Raw genomic sequence first — 21,122 nt, 5'->3', positions numbered from 1 at the left:
GGTAATATCCTGTTCTTGCTCTCACTGACTGGCGTATAAGTGCTGAATAAAAAAAAAAAAAAAAAAAAAAGTGTGTACTTTGTACCCACGTAAGAAGTTATACATCTATTATATGATTTCAACAAAATTAATATACTTTAAACAGTTTATTTATATTTTATTTAAATATTAAACTAATTTTAATACTTACTACTTCTCAAAAATTTTTATTAAAACAGTGCCAAAAATTAAAATAATAAAAGAATAAAACACACACATTGAAAAATGCCACAAATGATTTCTGAACAATGTAGGAAAAAAAATTTAACTAAATACGTATTTTCTGAAAAAAAAATTATATAATAAATAAACTTACAATCATAAAATTTATAAAAAAAATTAAAAAATAAAAGTTTCCATTGGGGTTCGAACCCTCTTATCAGCGCAGTTCGTATTGAAATTCATTCGCCTTAAACTTTTACCCACGGAGACCATGTGTCATCATGTGCGAAGATCAATTAACTAAACGGATTAAACTTTTGACGGTTCTGAATTTAACCAAATTATTTTGAATTAAAATTATTTAGAATTGAAAGAAATATTAAATACAACAAAACATAGAGTAAGAAAACAATATATTAGGTGAATATTGATAGAAATTTTGATGGGAATCAAATTATGTAAATCAAAGCATTACATACTATTTTGGTAGGTTCTTTTTAAATTTTCCAAATAGGTAGGTACCTATGAAAATTTTTATTAGGATACTGAAACATTTACAATTATTACGTAGGTACCTGTCGCTTTTAAAAACTATCTAAAAAAATCACTACAATATTATAAACTTGCTTTTTCTCTGCCATCACAACAATAAAACAGTGTGCGCATGCGCCCGTTTATACCGTTTATAATATTGTTTATACCATACTGTCGGTGTGCGCATGCGCCCAGTAAAATAAAAATTTACCCTCGGTAATAAAATTTACTTCAAAAATTTAACCAAATTAATAAACAACAAGGCTTCCAAGGCAAAACAACAAGACAACAATAATCAAAGACAAATAAACAACAAGACAAATCAAAGTCACTAAAATACAATCCACATATTAAGTATAATCAAATAGATTTTTGTTTTATTTTTAATACACATATTGACAAAAATATCACAAACAAACGTAATAGTCAAATCGTTCGATGGAAATATTTAATTAATATCCTTTATAATTTGAATATTATAATCTTATATATTGTCTTCTAATTGTTTCAGAACCCTTCCTTCTCGATGAAAAAATACTACCAATCCTGGACGAAGTGGAACCTCCGCGTGCCATTCCAGTACCTGTTCAAAACTTGAAGAATGAGTTTGTCAACTCCAATGACACCCAATATTTCCTCAAGGAATTCCAGAACGTGTACGAAGTCGTGGAATTCTCCCATGGCACGCTCACTCCACCTCAGTCTCCCCCGAGCCAACCAATGCTCACCAATCTCGAGCCACTTCTACAGTATCCAGTGGAAACCAAGCATGTTTACGTCCAACCGGAGAAGCAATTTCTGCCAGAGAACTACGAGATCAACTATTCCTTGCCCGTTAATACTCCTCAGCCCGATATTGCTATGGAGCTGGCCGTCGTGGACGAGCTAGTCAGAACTCGTGTGGAAGACATGCAATGGAGCAGTAGCGGAAGCAGCAGTCCTGGATCCCCGAGCAGTAGTAGCAGTAGCAGCAACTTTGGCGACTGCTCTTCTGATCCGGAATGGATGCCAGAGCCAATTGAACAGTACAACGACGAACTTCCTGTTAAGTCATCCCGCAAAAGGACCAGACCTTACTCTAAAAGCGGTACCGAGGACAAGAAGGTTCGCAAGAAGGAGCAAAACAAGAACGCTGCTACCAGGTATCGCCAAAAGAAGAAGGCCGAGATTGAGGTAATTCTTAGTGAAGAAAAGGGTCTTCTGGACAAGAACGTTGATTTGGGAAGTCAAATAGCTGATCTAAATCGCGAAATTAAGTACCTTAAGGGGCTCATGCGTGATCTCTTCAAGGCCAAGGGTCTCATCAACTAACAAACACAGAAGATAATTAATTTTGGATTTTTTATATCTTTTTTACAGTAAATAGGGATAAACATACAACTTCGAGGATTTTGTTGATTCTCTTATATAGTTTTGGCAATTTATAGCGTGTTTTTGACGGCACAATTGTTTTTATATGTTGCATTTAAATTGGACACCTGGAGGGAGAATCATCAAAATGCTTGCTCATTTGAGAGAGATGCTTGAGATTCCTTGATATCACGCCTTATTGTTGTGTTCTCGTCAACTTGGGTATCAATGATGATCGTATTGTAGGTAGTTGTCTTAGGAAAGATTTTATTAGGCTTAGGAGGTTTGGCGTCTAACATGTGGATTGATTCCACTTGTAAGATGCCATCTCAATATTTTTTTATTAATTATAATTTCATACATAATCATTGTTTCACTTATAACATAGATATAATCGAATCACTAATAAAAGGTTATCTTAGGTGGGATTTTTGTTTTATTTATTATTAGCGATAATTAAATTTTCAATACCGTTTGCTGTGACTATGGATTCAATGAGTGCATTTCTTGGAATAAAACAATTAAAGAGCACACTCCCGAAACTATCGAGTGTTTTTTAACTCAGTTATTGTCCTTTTCATGAGCATTTTTCAGTGCGTAACAAATGATAGGAAAAAGGGTAAGTCCGTGATAATACACATTTATGACATTTATTCTAACATGACATTTTAGTTAAATCTGACAGTTGTCATTTTATTTTCAATTTGGAATAAAAACAAATCAAAAGTGTTTCTTGCATTTATAAAATGGTATTTTCTTTGATTTGTATAGTCTTATAAATTATACGGATTATATTTGTAATATTATTATCTAATTAAAAAAAATATTTGTTTTATTATGGCGCCATCTATCGACAACTAGAATAAATGTTATAAATTAATGTCACCGACGAAATGTAATCACCGACGTGCGTTTTTTCCTGTCACATACAATTTAATGCGTTAGAAAGAAATCGAAAAACTGTGACGCACTGAAAGATGATCATGAGAAAAAGAATAACTAACTTTTTAACAGTTTTTTAATTCTCGTGCTAACAAGACCTAACTGTAAATTCCTAAAGGAGAAAGAAGTTATAACGAATATGAAAAAATGATGGTATAATAAACAGTCTAGGTGGAATTATCCAGCCCTTTAATGTTCAACCCCTTCTAGGGCAGTCAATAAAGGTATTTGCTCCGAATTCCATCCTACTACATCGATTTACTTGATATTTCTCAGTAAGTGGGAATATTTCAAGAAACAAAGTCTACCCTATATACTATGGCGCTTTTTATCTTGGGGGCGGTTCCCACCCCGTCAAGGGGGTGGGAAAATGTGTTTTTCATTACTAATGAGGGGTTAAATATACTTCTCATTTTTTCTTAAAGTACATTAGTCATCAATATTTTTTGCAGCATATCTTGCTTAGTTTGAATATAATCGAAATTTAATGTGGCTCATTTTAAACGTCTTTTCAAGTACTACAAAAGGTATTGGTAGCATTACACACCTAAAATAGACCGTTTCTCTGTTACTTCAAGTTGAATACACCGATTTGAGCATGCACCAAAAAAAGAGACTGTTTTCACCTACACCATATCGTCGGTATACTGCGAAAACCAGATAAATGACAAATTTTAAAATATTGAGTTAAGCACACCAAAATTCTCAGCTTTTTACGCTCTACATACAGGTAAAACTCAATAAATGATTTGACTTGCCATTCAGCAGATTATTTCATTCATAGGAGATTCTGCCCAATAGAAAGCTACAGAAATCTAAATTAAATCGATAATTTTTGATAATTTCCCGTCGTCAAGTATATTACGTCAGATGCCCTTCGTTGCTACGAAAAAATACATTCAGTGACATTAATGACAATTAATGTTTTAAAAATTATAAAAGTGATGACTTTCAACCGTGAAATATTTATAACAACTGTGTGTTTAATTGTACTAATGTGTACACTTACATAAATAAATTACAATAAAATTTTGGTTTTGAACAGTTTTATTCATGAAATAATCGCAACAAATTGCACTCGATCTCTAAAATTAATATAGAATTTTAGAGCTCTTGTGCAATTACTACTGATTATTTCATTCATAGGAGATTCTGACCAATAGAAAGCTACATAAATCTAAATTAAATTGATAATTTTCCGTCGTCAAGTATATTACGTCAGATGCCCTTCGTTGCTACGAAAAAATACATTCAGTGACATTAATGATAATTAATATTTGAAAAATTATAAAAGTGATGACTTTCAACCGTCAAATTAATATTTATAACAACTGTGTGTTTAATTGCAGTAATTTGTACTTACATAAATAAATTACAATAAAATTTTGGTTTTGAACAGTTTTATTCATGAAATAATCGCAACAAATTGCACTCGATCTCTAAAGTTATTATAGAATTTTTGCCCTCGTGACACTTTGAAATACCACTGTCAAAGTGACACTCGGGAAAAATTACTATTCATTTTCAAATAAAACAATATATCGCTACTTACTTTCATAAAATCAAAGTTCAGGTTGTTGTATGTAAAACCAACTAAGCGCACATTTATATTTGCCGGACAACAATATATTTCTACTGCTGTATATCTACCATATTCAGTAAAAAGGTGATAAGTGTCTTTAATACAGTGCTATTTATTTTGATTTACAGGTAAAGCCAGGTAAGTGATTCCACCTGTATCTTAAATTTAGGTTTAATCAGCTAGGTCTCTTAACTTTTTCAAACTAATGATAGAATATTATTTCTGATATATGCATCTTTCACTAGCATATCGAATATCAAACCCAACTGGTCCGCTTAATTCAAAATAAAGCACTAAACTTTAAAAACGTTTTTTCTCGATTTCGGTATTTCGACATTTACCTGGTTTTGGTAGTATACCGACGATATCTCTTTATTGTTTTATAAGCTACAAAAATGTTTTATATAGTTTTTTTTTTAGTTAGATGCATAGTTTTTAGATGCAAAAAAACCGTTCGAAAAGGTGTTGTTTCAATGAAAATGCCCAATTTTCAACCACGAATAACTCAAAAGTATTGAGTTTAAAAAAAATTATAGAACAGTTTTTGCTGAGAATTAGGTTCTCTAGCCAATTCCATAGTCATAGTTATTTTAACCAAAAAATATTCCACCCCCGAGAAGGAGTGGGAACCGCCCCAAGGTAAAAGCACCATGGTATACAGAGTAGGTTTTGAATTAGGAGATAAGTAGAGGCTATTTCCAAAATTTCATTAAAATCCATGCAGTAGGATAGAATAACCGCTGCAAATCAATAAAGAGTTGATATTTTTGTACTACATACTGGAGACATTTAAAATCTACAAATTACAACAGAACCTCTATAACGAAGCTTGTAGTTACTCGTTGTTATAAAGAGAAATAAAATTATCTACTTTTCCAGTGGCGAAATTAAGCCTTGGCCTCCTGTAATTTTCTCCCCAATTTCTCTTGCTCCTGTAGTGATCCTTTTACAAGTTAACATACAACTTTTTTAACTTGCTACACTATACTGATGAGGTCCAATTAGGCCGAAACACCGGTGTATATAGTTGCCCAGAAATGTATGAAATGATGACCCTTCATCATTTTATGGTACATTCCATGTCATATCACTCGGGCAAAAAATTTTGGATCTCCGATTTGTCTGAAAATTGGTGTATAGCTTCTGCGGGACGTAAAAATAAGTTATTTAAGGTCAAAAAATCTTCTTATTTTTTTCTCAAAATGTTATTTTATGCGAGTTTACAGTGATTTGGTGTTTATTTAAACAAATTTGCATGTTCTGTCGTAAAGTATCAATGAAAAACATAATATTTTAATAGAAAGGACTCAAAAATGTCATTATATGGCATTATAACAAGTTATTTTGAATCAAAACAAGTTTTTGATCAAATTTTATAGTGTAAAAAACGTTAAAATACCGTTTTTTACATTTTCCTCCATTCCCAAAACACATCATCATCGATTTGGCTGAAAATTTGCCCACAGATAGCCAAAAGATAGGACTTTAAGTGGTTAGAAGGATTTGAATTATATTACAATACCAAAAAAGTTACATGCAGTAATATCAGACTCAAAAGTATATATAAGTCCAGTCGGGATAGCATTTGACCTTGAATGCCGAGCTGCCCAAAATTTTATTTTTCTGATCTTTAGGGGAGTCAATAGTCGCCTAAAGTTAAAATCACAAATGAATTCCTCCGTTACGTTAGCCGCCATCTTGATTTTAAAGGAGAACCTGTTTTGCTCCATATCTCCGCCATTCTTAACTTTTCGACAAAAATGGTAGGAACTGAAATTGTTCCAAATAAATCGTATTTACAATTATTACAATTTCTTTTTAACAATTTTTGTCGTGAGGTCGATATTTTCGAGTTAATTTTATTTACAGTAGACGCCTATATTTTTGACGATAATATTGCATGTAACTTTTTTGGTATTGTAATATAATTCAAATCCTCACCACTTAAAGTCCTATGTTTTGTCTATCTGTGGGCAAATTTTCAGCCAAATCGATTATGATGTATTTTGGGAATGGAGATAAACGTAAAAAACGGTATTTTAACGTTTTCTACACTATAAAATTTGATTAAAAGCTTGTTTTGAATCAAAGTAACTTGACATGTTTTTTGATGACATTTTTGAGTCCCTTCTATTAAAATATTAAGTTTTCCATTGATACTTTACGATAGAAAATGCAAATTTGTATAAATAAACACCAAATCACTGGAAAATCGTATAACATAACATTTTGAGAAAAAAAGAAGAAGATTTTTTGACCTTAAATATCTTATTTTTACGTCCCGTAGAAGCTATATACCAATTTTCAGACAAATCGGAGGTCCAAATTTTTTTTTGCTCCAAAATCGAGTGATTTGAAATGGAATGACCCTTATATATTTCCAATTAAATTCACATTCACTTTACGAGTATTAGCCAATAATTTTGCTTATTTATGTTTATTTGCGTTCCTACGTCGCCTGCCTCTAACGTTCTGTATATTCTGTTTTCCTGTCATGTATTTACCATCTAGAGCTCTTTTCGGCAGTCTGTCATCATCCATCCTCACTGCATGATCAGTCCATCAAAGTCTATCTATAAGCGAGGTTCCTACAGCCTCTGCCGCTTCTCGTATTTCGACCGCCATCGTTTTCTGTCCATCCATTCGTCTTCTTTGATGGCTCTATCTCTCATTATGTGCCGTACATTTTCTTCCCAGGCAACTGAAGGTCATCCCCTTCTTCTTTATTTTGGTATGTAATTTAAAGCTTTCTTTGACCATCTATCTTCATTCATTCGTTTCACGTGACCATACCACACTAGTTGTCTCGTTTCAATTATATCTAAACTGGAATATACTGTATTTGTCCTACTAATATCTTCATTCCTGATGTGATGTTTTTTGGATATACCACACGCTCTCCTTAGATAATCCATTTCTACTATGTACTTCTATTCTTGTTCCCCATGAGTTCTTCACTTCTCTCTGTTTTGTGCTATTTAGTGCCAGTATCTACCCATTTTTGCTTTGACTTCGTCTAGCCATCGTTTTTGTGGTTTTGCTTTAGTATGACTGAGCTCTGAATATACTGTATTTGTCCTACTAATATCTTCATTCCTGATGTGATGTTTTTTGGATATACCACACGCTCTCCTTAGATAATCCATTTCTACTATGTACTTCTATTCTTGTTCCCCATGAGTTCTTCACTTCTCTCTGTTTTGTGCTATTTAGTGCCAGTATCTACCCATTTTTGCTTTGACTTCGTCTAGCCATCGTTTTTGTGGTTTTGCTTTAGTATGACTGAGCTCTGTGGTCTGTCCACATTTCATTGCTTTGTCATGGCCAGTTCCATTTTAATATTTCCATACCGCGGTTTTCTGGTTCTTCCATGTTAAACGAGTTTTATTCTGTATCAATAGTAATATTCAATAATATTTATTAAATTATTTTTGTCATTTATAGTGATTCCATTTATATCTGTTATCAGGTGTATTTGTTGTCGGTCTTTTCTATTTAGAGTTTTAACACTTTACTCTTGATTTTCCATATAATATTTTCGATTTGTTCGGTATTTTAGTCCCTGATGTCTTGTCTTATCCTTTTTTTTTATTGCCTTATTAAGTTCCTTATATTTTAGTGAATTTCGGTCCATGCAACTGTTGTCCTTAAGCGTCTGTTGTCTTTCTGTCTTTAATTTATTATTTTTCATAGGTTTGTTGATTTTTCCTAAAATTACATTAGTGCATTGACGGGCCGCGCAAAAAGTTTCAAAGGGTCGCATGCGGCCCGTGGGCCGCATGTTGCCGACCCCTGGTGTAGACCATAGTAGAGAGCTTAGAATGTTTACCGCTTTATTCCCTGCTGCGTTCTGTTTTCGATGTCTCTTGGTAGTGCCTTCTTTAAATCCGAGATATTTACATTCTTTACATGTTTTTGTGATTCTAATTACAACTCTGGATCTTCTTGATCATCCCCTATTTTAAAATACTCTGTCTTTGACATATTTATATTGAGGCCCCATTTTTTATAATAGGTAATTCTTTCTTTAGTTTTCTAAACATAAATAGTCCACGTCTTCCTTATCATTCGCTACGACTAGGTACCTGATCATCTGCGAAAAACAAAGTTGTTAGACGTTTACCACCCACCGTCTTCTATGTCTATCCCCATTCCGGATACTTATTTCCTGTACCTCAGTCTCCGGAGTCTAAAAGTCTAAGATAGGTGGTTCTTCAAACAATAATTGGTGCAGTTCATGTTTATTATCTAAATTTTCATATACTATTTTCGCTGATGCGCCCAAAAATCTTCCTTAGAAATTTTAATTTGGTTCTAATTACGATTTTATAAACCTTAATCTTCTATGGTAATGTAGAAGAGTACAAGAAATTGAAAAGAAGAAGAACCGTGCCCTGAAAAATAAATGCAACTACGTACATAGATAACCACATTGGAGGTAGGTACTATAAAAGCTTTGAAGCCTGGAAGACCCTAAAAAGCATTAAGGACAAATGATAAAAACAAAGTGCGAATAAATAGCATATCGAACAAATTGATGGGTAATAAATTCAGAATTAGTACGGTTTGGCTCAGTAAAATTACTAGAAATACTCAAAAGAACTTCGAAAGATGCCTAAACGGAGAGAGTGTTCTAGGAGAATGGAGAGTCTTAGATTTCGCCTATGCATAAGAAAGGTACGTAAGAGCATCTTTTCGGTCGTTAAGAGCATCTGCACAGAGAATGGGACTAAATATAAATGTTGAAAAGACCAAATATATGTGGCACTAGGTCAAGCAACCCGACACCTACAAGAATAATAATTGACGACCTAGAATTGGAAGGTGTCGACACCTTCATATACTTAGGCTCGCTGCAAACTAAAGATAACAATGTCAGTGAAGAAATTAAAAGAAGAATAGTGCTCGCCAATAAGTGTTACTACGGCTTAAGAAGGCAGATTGCCTCAAAAATACCTAGAAAAATTAAATTGACTACAAAACACTAATAAGACCAGTGCTAACATATGGTTCAGAAACTTGGTCACTTACACAGAATGACCAAAAACTGCTCAAACCTTTTGAGCGAAAAATCCTAAGACGAATATATGGAGGCATAAGAGAACAAGGTTTGTGGCGCAGGCGTTGCAACTTTGAGCTGTATAGAAGTTTTGGAGAACCTGACGTTGTAAAATTCATTAAGGTAGCCCGCCTTGGATGGATAGGTCATGTAATCAGGAGAGAGGAAGATGCCGTAGTCAGAAAAGTTTTTGACCGAAGAGGGCCGATAGGACAACTAGCAAGAGAAGACCGAGACTTACGTACCAACCCAAGTAGCACAATAAAAACATTTTAGTTTTATTTTAGGTTTATAAAGGTTTTATTGTGGTAAATAAGAAGATAATGGTTTTAAAGTTACCTTGTAGATATACTGCCAGAACTTTAAAACTGTTAAGCATTTGTCACTAGTTTTAAAGTATCTAATAAGAGTATCAAATAAGACTAATTAATCTTAATAGATAATTTGTCTTATTGTAGTTTTAAAATGGTTTATTCTCAGTTCACTTTAAAACTAATCAGTTTTATAAAGAACTTCCGGACTGTTTGGTTTTATTAGATTCTTGTTTGTTACCTTTTAGTTTTAAAGCAGTTTTAAAGATTCTCCTAATATGACTAATAAAACCTATTATTAAAACTACTTGATCTCAAGACTATTATGTCAGTAAAACATATGCCTTAAAACTATTTTTGTAGTTGTCTTTAAAGTTGCTTTCTTAAAAGCAATTAGTAGCCTATATTAAAACCAAACGCTCTTAACTGAATCAATTTGGTTATCGTATAGACTAAACTATGCTTCTTATTAGAAACACTAAAACTAAACCCATCCCCTCTTCTTTCATGTCCAAAATGGTCGGCCATTTGTTTTAGAGCGAAACAGTGGTGTAGTGTGTTGTAAAAAGTGGAATTACAGTTAGTATGGAAGAAATATGTCGCAAGTACTTAAAATATAAACGAACTGGTCATTTTAAAAGAAAAATACAACACACACAGCACTACGACGCGCGACGCCTCGATTTTAAATTAGATTCACATTAAAACCGAGTGGCATTATTGACAGCAGCATTAAAACTAAACGGTTTTAATTCCTTGGATATATGCTTCCCTGGATATATGCTCTTGGCAAGGTATAAGATAAAACCATTTGATCTTATCAATTCTCTGTCGATAGACCAAATAGTTTTATTTGTATTTCGGCCATATTGCTTTCTGGAGATGCTGAAATCCATGATAGATTACAATATAAGGCTTACATAAAAATTATAAATAAGCGACTAAAGACATAAATTCGATTTATTTTAACATTTAAACATTAAAATTGTAGATAAAATTAATTTTCGTTCAAATTAGTATTTTTCGGATTTAAATTTTTTTATTATTTTTATTCTTTAATCGCCAAAAGTCAGATATTTTAGGGCGAGTGAGTTACTTAGACCTCTTTTTGTTAACATTATCAATAAAGTTGGGTGCGCAAGTGTTTTTCTACCTTGACAGTCCGAAATAACCAAGTACTTTTTATTATTTTATGATTACAAATGCGTATGTACCTATCATAACTCATGTAAAAATTTGTTGGCCTATATGGAGTATATGGGTTTAAAGAATAATTTAATATGGTAAATCGTCTTTAAAAGTCTCCATTTACGAAACCTTTTTAAGTTTGCTATAAAACTGTCTGCACTTAAAGTGTCTTTTAACATGGTTTTAAAAGCACCTTCACAGCAGCTTTAAAACCAGTTGCTTAAGAAAACAAAGTTTTAAGTTATAAGGTTTTTATTTTTGGTTTTATTGACCTCTTTCAGAGTGGGCCCTTTTATGCTGAAAGCGGTTTTATTGCAACCTTAAGGTTTACTTAAAAACCAAATGGTTTTAATTTTAGTTTTATTTTACAGTTTTAAAGCATCCTTAAAAGACTTAATAAACCCGTTCGGTGCTACTTGGGAAGACAACTTAGAAAATGATTTAAAATCTATTAGAACTAGACCATGGAAAAGAGCTGCCAGAGACAGGGGCGAAAGGAGGATTGTTCTGAAGAAGGCTGAAGAAGGCTTTGATAACGAGCTGTAACGCCACTGTGCCACTGATGATGATGATGATGAAAAAGGTACAAAAGCCGATCCAAAGAACTACAGGGCATAACGGTAAACTCAACACTACGAAGAATTTTGACGGAATTTATCGAGAAAGATACTATAAATAAACAACCGGAAGCACAAACAGGATTTCGCGCAGAGAGGTCTATTACAGATATTTTTACACTAAAATTTCGTTGAAAAAATAAGAGGTATAGCGGAATAGAGAAACACATGTAGCATTAATAGATCTTAAAAAGTGTATGACATTGTACCTATTGCGCGAGTTTGGCTAGAAGTCCAATAACTAGAAATTAGTCTCGTTTTGATTAGAGCTACGCAGAAGTGTTATAGAGATAATTGGTCTAGAATTAAAAAAGACAATGGAGTCACCGCACCATTAAATGCAATCAACTTTGACTGATACTTTACAAGTACGAGTCTAAAACTAACTCACAACCTCCCAGATAACTAAAAAAGGGCTAAAACGGAGATATGTATGGAATATGTAAGGAAAATGTTTATAAATCATAAAATATATTGTTTAATCAAGTCATAAACAGATTGTGATGTACACAACCGATGCAAACTTGATGGGCCGAACCGTAAGGAGCATCACAGAACTTAAACGTAATTTAACGTAACGTAACGAAAGAAATAGGTCTAGCAGTCAACGTGGATAAAACTAAAGCCTTAATGCAAATAAAAAGCCTTTGACAATATAAGACGCAAACATTGAAGTTGTCAAACAGTTAATACCTAGGAGTACAGATAACTAAGGACAGGACAACATCGGGGAGAACGAAATACGGAGAAGGATAATGCTTACTAACAGAGTAAACTTCTCTCTGTTGCAGATGTTTGGGTCCAAAGACATACAGAGGAAAGTAGAGTTCAAAATATGTATATAAAATCATACGACCAATAGCCGTGCAGAAATATGGACCGTGTCAGAAAAAAATTATTAAACCTTATTGGTAGTGGACATTCGCCCACGAGAGCGATGGATCGCAGGAAACACAATCCAGACTGCAGGGTTTTGTACCAAAGTGTGTTTTTCTAGACTAAAAACGAATATAAAAAAGACCAAATACATGATAATAACAAAGAAAACAAATATACAAACAAACATACATTTGAAAAATGTACCGATAGAAAGGGTTGATAAAGACAAATACCTAGGAACCTGGATTTCAAACAATAATGATCAAACATCAGAAATAAAGTAGAACTAAGTAGCAAGAAATGCGTTTGTAAAAATTAAAACAATTCTCTGCAATAAAGATCTTAGATTAGAACTAAGAGTAACAGCTTTGAGATGCTACGTGTTTTCGATACTGCAATATGGACATTGAAGCAAGAACACATAAATAAGCTACAATCCTTTGAAATGTGGTGTTACAGGAGGATGCTTTGAATAGCATGGAGACAGAAAAAAACGAACACGAAAGAATTGTGAGAATGGACTAAGAATACGAAATAATAAAGACAATAAAAATAGTAAAGTTACAATATCTGGGAATCGTAATGAAGGGGCAGCGATATGAACTGCTAAAACTGATAATACAGGCAAAGATAAGAGAGAAAAGGAGTCTAGGAAGGAGTGTCCTTGTTGAAGAATATAAGGGACTGGTTTAAATGCAGTTCTATAGAACTCTTCAAAGCAGTGGTAGATAGAGTAAAGAGACACCACTTAAAGAAGAAGACGTTTCTAAAACTTTAGAAATTTAAATATTACTATTCCACTAGAAAAGAGTCTAGCCTTCATTTCCAAAAGGAGTTAGCTTCTATTGAATCCTGGGAACCCACAGACTTTAATAACGCTACCATTTATCCAAAATATGATATAAATATTAGGTATATATTTAAAATAAAAAAATATATGCGAAATTAACATCCATAACTTAACACGAAAACGTTGAAAGAAAAATAAAACAGGAAGAAAAATCAGACCGAAATTGACCAATCTAGTCTTGGAAGGAATATTTTAGGAGCTCCATTAGGCTGACATAGTGATTGGAATAAACAAAGAACGACTAAGTAACGTAAGATTTGCTGATGATATAGTCGATCACGGCGACAATACCTAATGAATACCTAAAGAAATGATCATATAGGTATATGTAATTGGAAGAACAAGCAAGAAATATTGGAAGCGATCGATGCTGGGTATATTTATACGAAAAAAAAAAAAGAAAAAACTACTTACTGGTCAAAAAACAAATCAAAAGTACGAGACATACAGAAACAGTCACAAAAAGAAAGACACTGAAGTGAGAAAATGGAGAAGTAGAAAAGATGCACCCTCGACAGGAAATAAGAATATTTTGAGGCAAGCTAAGGACTAGAAGAAACAGTTTTTTAAAATACATACCAATTATCTTGTTTGTCTCATTATTCGTAGACATCAGTAGTAAAATAACAAAGTTCGTACATTAGTATAATAAATTCGATGTCTAGTAAGCTATTTTTGAAACATTCTTCTCTTATCAGCTTTGAAATCACAGTTTGAACGTCCTTTTAATTAGTATATTATGTTCAGTCAAAAATTAAACCAACTTTTAGAAAAATTGTTTTACAAGTTTAACAAACGGGAAATGGTTGGGTAGCCACTTCCAAATTCCGAATCTTACAACTTTATTCATTCGTCATAAGATGGCGCAAGTATAAATTTTTAAATTGTAAATTCGAAATACTAAATTCTAAAAGTTAATTGATATACCGGTCCAAAAATATAAATAAATATCTATTAAAAATAAAAAGTAAAGATTTGATTTGGTGTCTATTTTGTCTTGTATCTTAAAAAGTTTAATGGTTTTAATATACATAACCTATAAAATTGACATTTTGTAAACATTAAAGCGGGTATAAAACTATAAACTTGCTATATGTTCGAATCAAATTCTTTAAGTATAAATTAAATGATGAATAATAGTCACATTGAATCTGGAATTCAACTGTTTAAGAGACTCAACCGCAAAACATGTCTTGAAGGAATAAATCCTCATTTTTTCGCCGATGGGGGCCCTCTTCCCAACCAAGTTATAGAAATTACAGGAGACCAAAGGGACAAGAATGATCTGCTGATAGACTTTATTGTGAAGTGCATTTTACCTAACAAGTACAACCCAGAATGGAAATCATCGGGAGCTGTTCTCATACTCACTGAACATCAGATAAATATCTTGAAAATTATTAAAGTTATAGAAACACATTTAAAAACAAACAAAATTTTAGATTCATCTAAAAGTATACTGGAAATGTCACTGAAGAATTTGACAATATTCAACTGTTACAGTGCGGAAGATTTAGATATAACAATCATAAACCTAGAACGACTTATTCTAGCAAAAGACAATATAAATTTAGTTGTTTTTGATAATATTTCAAGTTACTACTGGATAGCCAAGCAAGATATTAACACTTTAAGCTACTACCAACATTCCTCCAACATATTTCCAAAAATTTTTAATGTGATAAAGACTTTAAACGTTTTATTAATATTTACTAGAAGTAAAAAGGCGAATTTTGGTAGCAAGAAGAGTTTTCCGAATGTAGATTATCAGATAAATATTGAAGATAGGGAAGATCATTGTAAGCAGGTCGAAGTTACAGATTTTGCAGCAAAAAAGAGTGTTAGTGTTAAATATAAGGCTAATATTATTGTTGAGTTTTTGTGATTTTTAAATAAAGATAGGATTTTGATATTTTTCATATATCTTCAGCTTACTGTGAAAAATGCATGTCCAAAATTCCCGATTTTACAAGAAAGAAGACAAAAAACCAACTGTGCATATCTCCACTTGTATACAACAAAATAGAATGTGAAATTTGCACAACTCCCCAAACAATTTAAATTAACATTTTTAGTATTTAAGCTGTACTCACTTGTATACAATAAAAATACTTTTTGTTCTATAAGCAGCAATACAGTTGAATGGTTTGGCCCATAAACAGGATCAGAATTGTGCAAATTTCATATAGTTGTCAAAATTAACACTTTCAAGTCCACTGACATGGCGCCCATGTTTACACTGTTATCACTCAGGTTCCAACTGACACAGCTACCATGTTTACATTTTAACAATTTTTCAATGACTGTATAAAAGAGTAGCGCATGAGACAAATATCTCATATTGGCCCATTCATTTTCATAATTTTAACAAAAATTAGCAAACTATATTAGAAGAAAACAGAGCCATATAGCTTTTGAATAATGCTAAAAGATACCAGGAAAAGTCTAAAATTAAATATTTTGGGTTTATTGCATCGCTGTCCTTAGCACTTATCTATAGATTGAATGGATCAGTGTCATTACCGATACTATATCCAGATAAAGGAATATTATTCCATGACTTAGGTATCAATCTGCTAATTTCCTATACAATGAATACATGAGATAGAGGTACAACTCTGACCTGTGCTTTGTTAAACAAGATACTCCAAACTTCACACAATATAACCCGACAAGTTCTCAGAAACTTTCAGAAAGTTAACACTGCCCTATTTTGTATTAAATAGGAATATAAATACCCATAGCTGGGCCATTCCCAGACCAAGATGGGATATTCAGAAAGCAACAGGAGCATATTTCCACATCTTGATAAGGCTATATGAGGTGGATCTCAGCTATGATCTCAGCTACAGTTAATAACCATGAAAGATTTGCTGGTGCCTTGATTGTACCAGTTAAAAAGTGGATCCCAAGAGGAGTCTGAAACAGATACATCCCGGGATAGAACAGTAAATGTGACTAGTATATAAAATGCATATAGGTAGAGAATAGTTGCTCTCTGTATATGTGAAGTAGTAGAACAGAGTTTGGTTGCTCCACAAACAAACTGTTCAGAACAGCTATAAACAAATGCCTTGAAGAGGAACCCAAAGAAGAAGATCTCTTAAGCTTCTGCTATAAACTATAATCTGCTCTAGCTAGACAGATATATTTATTACAACAAGCCTGTAATATATCTATACCTTGTTTTTAAACTAGGAGGAGTAAACTCAGACAGATTCACATCATTTAATGTTACTATGGTCTGTTTTTAAACCAAGAGGAGTAATTCAAATTTACCGTGCCGAAATGCTTGTTTGTAATTGGTCCAACCTCAGGCAAGTTTACAGTTTACTCCACTGTTATGGAATTTTGACATTTATGAAATTTTGACACTTCTGGCATTACATAGGTTAATTAAGTTATAACGGCGATTTTTTGTGTTTTCTGCGTTATTCCTTTAATTTTTAGATTTTTAGTCTACTTTTATATAAAAAAAAACAGTTGTTTTTAGTACCTACTCTTAAGTGAAATACATATTAGCATAATATAATATGTATGGATTACCGTGAAAGGCCAATGATTTTTTTAATTACTTTTTGGGTGTGAATCTGTCTTTTTAGTTTACTCCTCTTGGTTTAAAAACAAACCGTAGAAAAGTCACCAGATTCATATTCTTTTTGGTTGATCATACCGGCCTTCGACATAATATTCCAATAATTGGTAGAGGACAATTTCACAGATAAAAAACTGATTTTCCTTGAAATCAATGGCACTTAATTGAATCACAGGGGCGTAACAGAGGCCCCCGCAGCGTGAAGCTTGAGGGGGGCCCCAATATGTCAGCGGCCCCATCTTGTCGTCTAATATAATGTAAAAATGTGTTATTGTTACATTATTTTACGCATACATACGCAACGTTTTTTAAGCAATGCAGTTTTGAAAATGAAGTTGCCCATCAAATAGATACAAAGTATTCGCTCTGAGCGTTAACAAAGTGTCAAAGCAAAATCGACCGACCTGCTCATGGTGGTGGTTTTTTGAAATTTTATCAGGGCGCTTAAGTAGCACACAAATTTGTGTATGTTTAAATGAGACATTTAAAAAAAATGTCGTGTCCCGCTAGTGATATTATGTATTAATATAAACAGAAAATAAAAACGCACTCTGATATAAATTCTTCTATTTCCAATATTGATTATCAGTTTGATTTTGTATACATAACCTCACTATCGCAGTTTATGTCAATAATCTTTATTAACGAAAAAGAAAATATTTTTGTTGCACTATAAATTACAGTATAAATTAATAACTAATGAATTCTAACAATTGTATGCGGTTATTATCACTACAAAATAAAATATTCAAGTTTAACAAAATAATCCCATAAGGCTATGTTAAAACGTCCTGACAAAATCTGACAGCGTCTCATGTGTCATGTCATGTGACTGTAAGTAGAGGGGAGACGCACGGAGCCAATCGTATGTAATAGTAGATTATATCAAGTAATCATTGTAATATTTTTGTTAGTAAAATAAATCAGTACAACCCTGGGTGTTCTTTCATTTTTCCACCTAATTTTAATTTAGAAAACAAGTAGGTACTCAAATTGGTAATGTGTATTGTAATACACACATATTGTTTTATGGTTTCTTGGCGTTGTGCATTCAGATACACACTTACAAATCAAAGTCAAAATTTGTTAAAAAAAGTTTATTAGTGAAAATGTATTAATTGACGACCCACTTCAACAAATAATGTCAGAAATAATTTTTATTTTGCGTATTTCTTGTTTTGCCAAGTTAAGGGCTAGTGGGTGGAGAGGGGACATTATGCCGCGAGAGTACTCCCATGAACTCAGATATAAGACATTTGAACTTTGATTTGAACAATCGTTTCAAACCTTAGAAAATGCATGGATCATCGTGAAAACAAGGTGTATTGTATTCTAGCCTATGTAACTTTGTAACAAATTTAAAGTTGGTACTTAGCGATAAATTGAAGGTGAAATATCTATTTCATAAATTTTTAAATCATTCTAGAAGGGCATTAATAGAAAGAAAACAGAGTTTTCACATTTTTATTTTGATTTGTTAAGAAAAGAGTTAAGCAGTTCAAATTTAAAAGTTCTTTGGATGAGCATACGAAAGTTCACACTAGAGAAGCGTCTAAGTGTGAAATTTGTTTTATGCAGTTATCTAGAAAAGCTAATTTGAAAATACGTATTGATGAGGCACACGGGAGAAAAACCTCACAGACATTTGTTTTAAGAATTTTACTGTAACAAGTGATTTGAAAGAACATTTGAGAGAGTGCACACTGAGGAGACGCCTTTCAAGTAAGACATATGTTTTAAGCCTTTTCTTGACAATGTAGCAAATTTGTAACATTTTCATTTTAAGTCATAGGCGAGTTCTAGGTCGCTTTAGGCTCATTTTGTTAGTCACATTTTGTACTGATGATATAAAACTGTCCCTAAATGGCAATAGTTGGCTTATTAACGATTTATGATAACTTCTAACTGATGTCATCTGTCACCGATTGCATTTTTGAGAAGGTTCTCGACTTTTTTTACAATTTTTAAATTTTTTATAAGAAATACCTATCCTATTAAATAGAGTGTATGTTTCAGTTGTTTTTTTTGTGTCTTGAACTATCAAAAAACGTTGTCGAACATTTGTTACAAATTTGTTACATTGCCAAGTATACGGTGAGTAAAGTTTTTTCCAAATGTAGATTTTTGATTTTTTTTAACTCTGCAATATTTTTATGCAATTTTTACCGTTTTGCAGATAAATATGTTAAAAAAAAAGGATAGACACAATTATTTCTATGCTTTGTAAGTCAGGCACTACTTTCAGTGCATGAAGCGTGAAGGGAGGCGACTTTTGTCTGTATGACAAAAGAAACTGTTTTTATCCCTATCATTACAAATAAAAAGTTACTTAAATTATAATGATTTTATTTAGAATATAATAACATATTTTATAAATAAATAAATCTATTTTAAATTTACATACATTTTTTTTATTTTTGGAAAAATTCATTTTTCTAAAATTTAATGGGTGAGAGGGGACATTATGCCTCGAGAGTACTCCCATAAACTCAGATATAAGACATTTGAACTTTGTTTTAAACAATCGTTTCAAACCTTAGAAAATGCATGGATCATCGTGAAAACAAGTATTGTATTCTTGCCTATTTAACTTTGTAACAAATTAAAGGTGAAATATCTATTTCATAAAATTTTAAATAATTTTAGAAGGGCATTAATAGAAAGAAAACAGAGTTTTCACATTTTTATTTTGGTTTGTTAAGAAAAGAGTTAAAGCAGTTCAAATTTAAAAGTTCTTTGGATGAGCATACGAAAGTTCACACTAAAGAAGCGTCTAAGTGTGAAATTTGTTTTAAGCAGTTATCTCGAAAAGCTCATTTTAAAATACATTTTGATGAGACACACGGGAGGAAAACCTCACAAGTGTGAAATTTGTTTTAAGAATTTTACTAAAACAAGTGATTTAAAAAAGAAGTGAGAGTGCACACTAGGGAAAGGCCTTTCAAGTGTGACATATGTTTTGAGCCTTTTGTCGACAATGTAGCAAATTTGTAACATTTTCATTTTAGGTCCTAGGCGAGTTCTAGGTCACTTTAGGCTCATTTTGTTAGTCACATTTTGTACTGATGATATAAAACTGTCTCTAAATGGCAATAGTTGGCTTATTAACGATTTATGATAACTTCTAACTGATGTCATCTGTCACCGATTGTGCTGACTTATATTGTGCAATTATCCTATTAAATAGAATGTACGTTTCAGTTGTTTTTTTGTGTCTTGAACTATCAAAAAACGTTGTCAAACATTTGTTACAAATTTTTTACATTGCCAAGTATACGGTGAGTAAAGTTTTTTTTTTCCATATGTACATTTTTGATTTTTTTGTCTTCTCAATAGTTTTATGCAATTTTATCGTGAAGGGAGACGACTTTGTCTGTATATGACAAAAGAAACTGTTTTTATGCCTATTATCACAATAAGGAGTTACTTAAATTATAAAGATTTTATTTAGAATATAGTAACTATATTTTATAAATAAATAATTCTATTTTTTTACAAACATTTTTTTTTATTTTTGGAAAAATTCATTTTCCTAAAATTTAATGGGTGGAGAGGGGGCATTATGACGCGCGAGTACTCTCATGAATTCAGATATAAGAAATTTGAACTTTGTTTTGAACAATCGTTTCAAACCTTAGAAAATGCATGGGTCATCGTGATGACAAGGTGTATTGTATTCTTGCCTATTTAACTTTGTAACAAATTTAAAGTTGGTACTTAGCGATAAATTAAAGGTGAAATATCTATTTCATAAATTTTTAAATAATTTTAGAAGGGCATTAATAGAAAAAAAACGGAGTTTTCACATTTTTATTTTGCTTTGCGAAGAAAAGGGTTAAGCAGTTCAAATTTAAAAGTTCTTTGGGTGAGCATACGAAAGTTCATACTAGAGAAGCGTCTAAGTGTGAAATTTGTTTTAAGCAGTTAAGCTAGAAAAGCTCATTTGAAAATACATTTTGATGAGACACACGGGAGAAAAACCTCACAAGTGTGACATTATTGTTTTAAGAATTT

The 21,122-nt window shown here is 32.3% G+C and overlaps 2 protein-coding genes across 2 annotated transcripts in view; both read left to right on the top strand.

The window, feature by feature from the left end:
- LOC114334221 (activating transcription factor of chaperone) overlaps nucleotides 1-2,513 on the top strand; it is a 107,035-nt gene extending 104,522 nt beyond the window's left edge. The window contains exon 3 of the mRNA XM_028284256.2: nucleotides 1,247-2,513. Coding sequence (XP_028140057.1) covers nucleotides 1,247-2,046 — 800 coding nt within the window. The 3' untranslated portion in view covers nucleotides 2,047-2,513. The remainder of the gene's footprint in view (nucleotides 1-1,246) is intronic.
- Nucleotides 2,514-14,312: 11,799 nt separating this feature from the next.
- Nucleotides 14,313-15,432, top strand: LOC114334223 (uncharacterized). Its single transcript, XM_028284259.2, has one exon. It carries the CDS (start codon nucleotides 14,640-14,642, stop codon nucleotides 15,396-15,398), a length of 759 nt encoding a protein of 252 aa, XP_028140060.1. The 5' UTR covers nucleotides 14,313-14,639; the 3' UTR covers nucleotides 15,399-15,432.
- The last annotated feature ends 5,690 nt before the right edge of the window (nucleotides 15,433-21,122 follow it).

Source organism: Diabrotica virgifera, chromosome 1 (genome assembly GCF_917563875.1).
Source record: "Diabrotica virgifera virgifera chromosome 1, PGI_DIABVI_V3a".
In the NCBI taxonomy this organism is placed as follows: Eukaryota; Metazoa; Arthropoda; class Insecta; order Coleoptera; family Chrysomelidae; genus Diabrotica; species Diabrotica virgifera.
This window is presented reverse-complemented; position numbering and strand designations above follow the sequence as displayed.